A 10000-nucleotide genomic window follows, 5' to 3' on the forward strand; every position below is an offset into this window, starting at 1 on the left:
ACACACATTACAAGGTTTCTGAGAGACCTCAACTGAGAAAAAATGCTTTCACCAGACTGACTCCAGGAGAGCCTATAGGGTTATTTTCTTGATTAAAGACTGAAGAGTGCGGGCAGTGGGGGCACACGCCTTTAATTCCAGCACTTGGGAGGCAGAGGCAGGTGGATTTCTGAGTTCAAGGCCAACCTGGTCTACAGAGTGAGTTCCAGGACAGCCAGGGCTACACAGCGAAATCCTGTCTCAAAAAAACTAATAATAATAATAATGATGATGACGATGATATAAAATAATAATAATAATAATAATAATAATAATAATAATAATAATAATAATAATAATACTGAAGAGTGAGGGCCCATTGCAGGCCAATAAGTAACATCCCTCCATGGACTCAACTTCCATGTCCTGCCGACTGTTCTTCCTGACTGATTACAACCCTGAGGTGAAGGACGAGACAAACCCTCTCTTCCCCACGTTGCTTTTGGCTACTGCTGTTTTACCACAGCTACTGAAAACAAACTAAGACAGTGATGAAAATGTCTTTTTTTTATTTTTAAGCTTTAGAAATTAAGCTTTAGCATTCAAATTTTTAGTAAGCCTCTTAGGGCTAAAACAGAAATCCTCAAGGTCTTTTGCAGTAGGGTTTGTTATGTGTCTTTCAGCAGACTGCTCCACTGACAGGAATTCTAGTGTGCTTACTTTTGAGAAAGAATGCATGTATGGTGAATGTCACCAGATATTTGGGAACCAGCCGTGTTATTTATTACTTTGTCAAACTTGATGAATTAGTATCAAAAAGCAAACTAACTCTATTGTGTTCCTGGATTGACGGGACTTGGCTGTGCAATGTAATTTGATGAATTAGTCAATGGGGATGAGTAATGGGAGCCCACCGTTGGCTCCTGGCCTAACCTGTGTTCAGTATATTTCTGGATTCATTCACTGGCCAATGTGCTTTGCTTATGACACCTGTGTTTCCGTTCAGTCAGCCTGTCTGGCGACTGTTCCCTTTCTAGCTGCTGCTTCCCAGTCAGGAATTTATCCCTTTCTCCTCCTCTGCAACTGAGATTTCATTTCAAAATGAAGCACTGAAGAGCTGATACATTTTCAAGCTTCTCTCCTGTGTGAACAATATGAAGGACCACAACGAAAAAAATTTAAACTAATTCCTACTACAAGTAGCCTCAGCTTAGGAACAGTAACAGGAATTCGCTGCAATGGGTGATTTTCAAAATTATTTTATTGTCTTGTCAACAGTACGAACAACTGTAACACTGTTTCACTTGCCTCAAGTCACAGAGCGGTTTGGGGCAAAACTGAAATGAAAACACTCTTTCAATCAAAGGGCCCAGCCCTCCATTGTCTCCTGTCTCTCCAAACAGGGATCTGGGGAGTATTGGAAGGCTTCATATACCTGCTAACACTAACAACTAATGCCAAAATAAACACTGCCCCTTCCCAAAGTGCTGAGATGATTAAACTCTAAACTCTGAGCTTCATTACCCAAGATTGGCCCTGATTCAAGAAAAACTAGCAGAAGAGACCAATTCTAACAAAAGGAGAGGCAATTACAGCAATGAACATACGGCTCACTCGAAGTTCCGTAAATAAACACGAAACTCAACAGATCGCTTTCCACAGCTAATTTTGAAATATTTCCTGCCCAGTGTTATGCGAATATGCCATTCATTCTTGACAGCTTCTCACTTTTTAACAACTGTGGTCGGGAATTACACACTGAAGTCAACAGTGTTGTCAGTAACAAAAATAAACTGCTGTTGCCTGTGTGTGCGTGAAGGGCTACCTCGGCCAGGACCCCGATGCCTCTGCTTCCAGAGGGAACAGGCAGCTTCACGTGACCCAAACTCCCTTGGCCTGGAGGCTTCTGGAGGACACTGGCTGTGGGACCTGGAACACAACTTGGATGAGGGCCAGCTCTTCTCTCCCCTCCTAGTCTCATTTACTCTAACAAAGCCTGCTCTAGCTCTGTCAGGCAGGCTATTCTTGAGATTCTACACCCTGGGTATCATTCTGATTTTCTTTCCTAAGTATCAGACAAAATAATGGAGCCACTTCCAATTGACAGTGTCCTCCATGATGTGTTTCAGAGGTAATGTGAATACGTTAAGTATGACACATGACATGATTTTTATACTTTTCAAATACTCTTCAAAACATTTCCGTAATCTTCCTATCATCTGATAATCTCTTAAAATTCTCCACATGCTGGAGATGGATCAGTGGTTAGAGGTACTTGCTGCTCTACCAGAGGACCCAAGTTTGAGTCTTCTCAAATGACTCCATAGAAAACAAACAGTTTTGACAGTGATGAAAATGACTTTTTTTTAAGCTTTAGAAAAAGAAAATCAGAGCATTTAAAATATTAGTAAGTCCCTTATGGCTAAAACAAATACAGGGAGTCCTGAGAAGATGACAACAGAGAGTAGAAATACTTCTCCACATATTAAACTAATTACTATTTTTTTAAAGATTTTTTTTTTTTTATTATATCTAAGAACACTGTACTTAACTCCATAAACCTAAAGCCTGGTTGTGATATCAAACCACTTTTAAAAATCATACTTCAGCACAAGCCTTTAATCTCAGCACTTAGGAGGCAGAGACAGGCAGATTTCTGAGTTCAAGGCCAGCCTGGTCTACTGAGTGAGATCCAGGACAGCCAGGGCTATACAGAGAAACCCTGTCTCAAAAAAACAACAACAATAAAAACCACTTCAGAGGCTGGAGAGATTGGTTTGGTGGGTAAGAGCACACATTGCTCCTTATGAGATCCAGGGCAAACTGCATGGTGGCCCACAGCCTCCTAACAACAGTTCAGGGGGATCTGATGCCCTCTCCTGTACAATGCGGGTACAAGGCAAACACATGGTACACAGACATACATGTAAGCAAAACACTCCTACACGTAAAACTAAATTAATCACAGGTCTTTTATCAGGCAGCTCACAGTGGTGACCTGCAACTCCAGCCCCAAGGGATCTAGTGCTCTCTTCTGGCCATCTCAGAAACCTGCACACATACTCACACTGACATACTTTATTTACATACATTTTAAAAATTATATATAAGCTACTGTTAAGACACGCCGTGGAGTCAGGAGAGGGAAAAATTTGGGAAAAAAAAAAAACCGCACACACACACCATGGGACTCTCTTAGGTGTATCCACTCTGAGCACTTACTAATGCCTATACTTAAATGTTAAAAAATAAACCTTACACTGGCACATATTCTGAAATTCTTCTCTGCCACACAGTCAAGAATGTAGGCTTCACTGACTAGAAGTCTGAGAACTCACTTGGCCATGGCAGGCAGCAGTGTGGAGCTGTCTGTCTGTCTCCTACTCACTGCTACTGACAACTCCCACACCTTAGAGGTATTGGGCTGTCAACATCATCTTGTTACAACAAACTCAAGGGTCTAAGCCATTTCTAAAGAGACACTTTCAGGAGACACAGGCCCTGACTCTAATACCACAGCTTGAACATTAAGGCCTTGTTTTTATTTTTTGAAAGTAAAAACTTAAAACAAAATAAAAAGTACCTTTCTCACTAGTTTTATAAGACACCATCATATATTGAATTCTTATATACCAGAATGTCCTTAAAATGCAAATGTTTATCAACTATATTACCTCAGTTACTTGGTTATTAATACATTACATACAAAACTGTTTTTCAGAAAGTCACTTGATATTCTCTGCTTCACAGTGCCTACCATCTATTCTGGCCTACTGGTCCAATGTGTTTCCCAGTGTCTTGCAAATTGTCATTCAACAATATAAATGCAATGAAGACACCCCATAAAATTGAGTTCCAAGCCTCTTAAAATAGTTAAGATCTCAGGAAGCCAATAAAACCTGCTCAAAAGCCAAGCACGGCCAAAGACTATGGCAGAGTTAGTCCAGTCAGGAAAGGGGAGTTGACAAGGACAAGGGTGGAGCTGGAGAACATAAAAGGCATGCCTAGAGACAACCTTGTACAAGACCAGATACGGTCTGGGATAACTCTTCAAAAATTGCTCTGATTTTGGAAAAGGAATCAAATGTTGGAAATTATAGACTTCTGTAAGTTAACATTATAATCTAATTTCATGTATGTTTTGTGTGTGTGTGTGTATGTAATTTGACCTGGTTAAGGTGGACTTAAGTGACTTCAAGTGTCTGTTAAGCTAAAATGAGGCTTGACATCAATGAAGGCATTTATTTTTTCCCTTTATCTGCAGTATGTTTAATTAAATTTATTTAATTAGCTCTATTATCTAGTAGGGGCAGTCTACTATTATTAATCGTATTTCAACTTAAAAATCCTATGTTTCTCCTTCATTCTTCCAGTTGATATTCTAGATTTTCATTTAAAATCCCCAGATACTAACCCATGCCTGTAGGAGCTTTACTAGAATTGTTAACCCTGTAAAGGAAGAATCAGTTCATTTGTCATATTTACTCTATCAAGGGAAGTCTTTGTTTTCCTTGAGCACCCTCAGAAAAGCTTCTCACACATCGTTCTACATTTCTTGTTGGATCTATTCCCAGGATGTGTATCTGTCTCCCAAATCACCATCCAAACTGTAACAGCCCCACATAAACATGTGGGCACAACACTGAGAACAGAATACTATTTCCCTAAAGGCAGAGCATGAATTTTGATTAAGGGGACCACAAGGAACAGTTTAACAACTTATTTCCAGGGACATAATAACATAAAAGTCTGAATAAATCTCATAAAACTAGATTAAACATTAAATATTAACTTTTAACATAAGTTGCTGATCTAGTAAAGGACATCCAGAAGCTAGGAGAAACACAAAAGGGCCCATCAGTGACTTGGTCACTGGGGAGGGGAGAAGCTGATGGGGAGGGAAGGAGGGAAGCTGATGGGGAGGGAGGGAAGCTGATGGGGAGAGAAGCTGATGGGGGGGAAGCTGAGGGGGAGGGAGGGAAGCTGAAAGAGAGGGAGGGAAGCTGAGGGAGAGGGAGGGAAGCTGATGGGGAGGGAGGGAAGCTGATGAGGAGGGAGGGAAGCTGAAGGGGAGGGAGGGAAGCTAGTGGGGAGGGAGGGAAGCTGAAGGGGAGTGGGAAGCTGAAACACTTTGAGATGAACAAAAAGGGAGCTACAGTATCCAAAATTCACAGAGGGCAACTGAAACAATGTTTGGAAAGAAATGTATAGCCTTTAAAGTTTATGATAAAACAGTAAGACTTCAGATCAGTAGTCAAAACATAATACCTGAAGACACTAGAACACAGTAACAACAACAAAACCCCAGCAAGCAGAGCAACTGACTAGGGTGGAAACTAACGATAAAAAATAGAAACATAAAACATAACAAAAACCGGGTTTTGGGGAGGGTCAACAAGGTAGACTGGCAAGGGAAAGAAATCGAAGACTCAAATTGAGAAAATGATGTCTTAGGGGCCATTACAGAAATAGAGCTACAAGGGACCATGTGGACACTCCACATGCATCAACCGGATGAGAAGGAAATGGAAATTCTTAGTAGGATGCAACTTACTGAATCTGACTAAGAAGAAACATCTGAGTTGAAGCAACCAATAAGAAAAATGATTTAGTAATAATAATAAAACCACAAATTCTCTGACCTGATGCCTGTGGTGGTAAGCCCTACCAAACTTCACAGCTATTCCAAAAAGATGAAAAGAGCATTTATTTACCTCATTCTGGGACTAGTCTTATCCCAATCCCAAAACCAGATGAGACCTTACAAGAAAACTCCAGTCTGTTATGAATGCAGATGCTAAAGTCCCCAACAAATACTATCAGACCAACCTCACCAACACAGACAAAAAGGGATTACAATCCGCAATCTTCATTCTCAATGGATTAAAAGACAAAAATCACATCAGGTTAATAGACAAAGAAAAACATCTGATAACATCCAAATAGATTCCCTGCAAAAGCAAGTGAAAAACTAGAAACTGAACCTCAAATTGACAAACTCAAATTAGAAAACACCATGAGATAAATACAAATACACTCCCTGCAGATATCTTGATGAGAGACAAGTATGGGAGGGACTGGAACCTTTGGTGGGTGGGTCTAAGAGGACCTTTCACTGGGGTTACACTTTTTTTAAAAAAAAAAAGATTTATTTTATTTATTTTATGTGTATGAGTACACTGTAGCTGTACAGATGGCCACGAGCCATCATGTGTGTGGCTGCTGGGAATTGAACTCAGGACCTCTGCCGGCTCACTCCAACCCCACTTGCTCCAGCATAATTCACTGTAACTGTCTTAAGATGCACCAGAAGAGGGCGTCGGATCTCATTACATTACAGGTGGTTGTGAGCCACCATGTGGTTGCTGGGATCCGAACTCAGGACCTTCGGAAGAACAGTCAGTGCTCTTACCCGCTGAGCCATCTCGCCAGCCCCGGAGTTACACTGTTGAAGATGATGGTGGAACTAGCTCCCTCTTCTGGTTCTCTTAATTTTGTCTTCTGGCTCCTATGGCCAGGAGCTTGACATGTAATGAGCCCCATCATCAGGCACCATTCTTGCCAAAGGTTCATGTTTATGAGACCACTCCATCTTGGACTTGAACCTCTAGCTCTATGAATTAAAGTAAACTCATGCTAATTGCATTAGGTATTTTGTTATGGCTACAGGAAGGCAACTCGGCACGTACTTAGTAATGGAATATCTGCAGCTTACATGGCAGGGCTCCTCTTTCTATTGTCCTCCACAATGGTGAGGACGATAAACATTCCCATCAACTGTGCGCAGGGTTTTCGTTTCTCCACACACTTGCAATACTTGTTACTTCCAAAAAGGCTCAGCACACTTTACTGACTTTAATTTGCAATTCCCTAGTGGTTATTCTTTTTAACATACTGGTTCGTCATTAGAAGTAACTAGGACTGGAGAGATGGCTCTGTGGTTAAGAGCACTGACTGCTCTTCCAAAGGTCCTGAGTTCAATTCCCAGCAAACACATGGTGGCTCACAACCATCTGTAATGGAATCCGATGCAGTCTTCTGGTGTGTCTGAAGACAGCTACAGTGTACTCAAAATATATACATTTTTAGGAAAAAAAAAAGCAGCCTGGCAGTGGTGGCGCATGCCTTTAATCCTAGCGCTCAGGAGGCAGAGGCAGGTGAATTTCTGAGTTCGAGGCCAGCCTGGTCTACAGAGTGAGTTCCAGGACAGCCAGGGCTATACAGAGAAACCCTGTTTCAAAAAACCAAAAAAAAAAAAAGAAAAAAGAAAAAGAAAAAAAAAAAAAGCGGGAGAGAGAGAAAGAGGGAGAGGGAGAGAGGGATAGAGGGAGGGAATAAGGGAGAGGGAGGTAGGTATCTATTCCTATTTTTACCTCAGTTCTTTATCAGGATATGTGTTTGCCAGATTTTACATGAATTCCTTATATATTTTGGGTATTAACATCTTATACAAAATATACAGTTTGAGCTGAGCATGTTACACACCTTTCCATCCTAGCATTAGGGAGGCTGAGACAAAAAGACAGTCAATCTGGGGCTAGTTTCGAGTACACAGCAAACTTCTGGGCTATAGGATATTTGTTTACCCTAGGGTGCATACAAACCAAATGAGTGCGCACACTCCCCTTCTACTCCACTTTTGCTTATACAGCAGCTTTGTAGTTTCCTGCAATCATCTCAGTACTCTCATGATTGTTTCCTTAGCTTTGTGCGATTGTCTCAGTGTACTTTCATGACTGTTTCCTTAGCTTCGTGTGATTGCCTCAGTGTACTGTCAGGATTAGAAAGAATAGGAAGAGGACAATGAGGGTAATTGGGTGAAGATACTTTATACACACACACATAAATAAAATACCATAATGAAGCCCATTATATGTTTAATTAATAAATGCTAATAAATTGTTTAAAGATGCTGAAAATGGATGTTTACAATGAACTCGTCACCTGGGCATGGTGGCTCACCCCTGTGACCTTGGCACTTGGAAGGCTGTAAGGCAGGAGGAGTCTACAAGTCTGAGGCCAGCCCAGGCTACACAGTGACATCTCCATCTCAAAACAGTAAAAACATCAAACTTTATGACTCTCATCCTTAAACACACATCCAACCATAGATCCTTAGATAAAAGAGATTTAAAGACACTACTATGACTTGTAAAAAGAAAGACACACGACACTTTACATGTTTCTTTAAAACAAAGACGCTTGTTTTTAAAAAACCTAATAAAATTTTAATTAGAATGTTTTCCTTCTTTTTTTAAACAGAACAAGAAACAAATTACATCAAAGCAGAGCTTTTCAAATACCTAATTATTATACACATTCCCATCTGTCTTACAGGGAGGACTCTTGGTCGGTTTAAGAGTTCCAGGTAAAATAAGCTGCATAATAGTATATATTACAGTAATAAATGTACAATGTTTACATGAGATATATCTTAGAAGCACAAAAAGATGCATCCGCATCAGAAGGTGACTGTTTAAATGCCACAACTATATTTTACATTCACTCTTGCAACAGGTTACAAGATTGTGTCACTAAGCTCAAATAAATCACTATGATGCACATAAAATACAGAAAGATTGGTTACTTTATATATTATATATATATATTTATATTTTAACACATTCGCATCTGAGACATAGATTGAGAATTTAAAATTTATTCTCTTCTGATAACAAATCATTTATTCTTCATAAACATGGTGCCCACAAAAGCACACAGGTAAGGCACAGGGGTTTTCTGTTACAGAATAGTGTGCATCATGTTTACTTAACCAGAAAACGTGCATTATCTGTGCAAGTTCATGCTGCAAACCCAACACATATACAACAAAAAGAAAACTGAACTTAAAATAAAAATTAAGATTCTTGTAATTCCAGCTGTTTCACATCTTCACTTGGACCAACAATGATCTATCCAGCAGGTTATTTTTCAAAAAGCCAATTTTTAGGTTACAAGTAAACCCTGATCCGTAACTATTTTGATCTGAAATCATAAACAGTAATAAAGTAGCTTTACTGAAATAAACACTGAGGCACAAACCAACGGTCATTTGTGCACGATCTACACTGCAGACTTGCATGGCCCAACATTCCAAGGAAAATTTGTCTAGTACATTTTGCTGCAACAATGCACCCTGTTTTACACTGGACATAGAACAGGAGCTAACATTTCTTTAAGCTATAAACAGACTGGGAAATGACATTAATCCCTTTAGTTCTGCCATAGTCCCAGTATTTATAATAAATACAGCTTTTCACAAAATATTTTCCAGTATCTGCCAATCGCTTCTTTATTGCTCACAAATTTGAACTCATTACAGCTGGTGCCAGAACTTCCACACAAAACCATACTCAGGTATTTTTATATAAAATCTATAAAAGATATTTTAAACATGTATCTAATACTTCCAGGTATTAGGCTGCTTGATCATCTATGACTATACAGCCATATGTATATATCTGTGTGGATATGTACATATGTACATAAGCACACAGCTACGAACGAACACACACACACACACACACACACACACACACACACACACACATATACAGATTAGATTATGAATAAAATAGAAAGCTTATTTTACTGCTAATGCAGACATTCTCACAAAACAAGGCTTTCACTACCATCAGCATTTACACATATATACAAAGGCCAATGTAAGCACATGTACACCCACTTACACGTGTACGTAACCATTAAAACCAATTAAGTTTCCCCATATTCCAGCTGCAGCAAATGAACCTTTTACAAGCAATAGAAACCTAAGGTTAAAGTGGGAAATGAACAGTTTTGCCACAATAGCCTGTAAGGAACTATGCAGCTTACTGTATACAAAAATTCACATTAGTTCACAAATTATGGAAATACAAAAAAAAAAGCTGCTTTGCCATGCTCTTATGTGGTCATCTGAACACTTCTTGGTGCAAAAATATAACCACCAGCTCTGAACCGCTTAATATCAAGTCAGTGCTCCTCATGCACAACTTCAAATGCACTGGCTTAACTGAGCTTC

General features: G+C 39.7%; 1 protein-coding gene across 3 annotated transcripts in view; it reads right to left on the reverse strand.

Moving 5' to 3' along the window:
* The window catches only part of Lemd3 (LEM domain containing 3), a 98452-nt gene that overhangs the window by 40016 nt on the left and 48436 nt on the right, over positions 1–10000 (reverse strand). The window contains exon 13 of one of the 3 annotated variants that reach the window (XM_031349857.1): positions 7640–7750. The exons of 1 other annotated variant lie outside the window; for it this stretch is intronic. In XM_031349857.1, coding sequence (XP_031205717.1) covers positions 7743–7750 — 8 coding nt within the window. In that variant the 3' untranslated portion in view covers positions 7640–7742. Of the gene's footprint in view, positions 1–7639; positions 7751–8161 lie in introns of those variants that run through there. One more of the 3 variants, XM_031349855.1, reaches the window with a different exon arrangement.

The sequence above is a fragment of the Mastomys coucha genome, unplaced genomic scaffold, assembly GCF_008632895.1.
Source record: "Mastomys coucha isolate ucsf_1 unplaced genomic scaffold, UCSF_Mcou_1 pScaffold4, whole genome shotgun sequence".
In the NCBI taxonomy this organism is placed as follows: domain Eukaryota; kingdom Metazoa; phylum Chordata; class Mammalia; order Rodentia; family Muridae; genus Mastomys; species Mastomys coucha.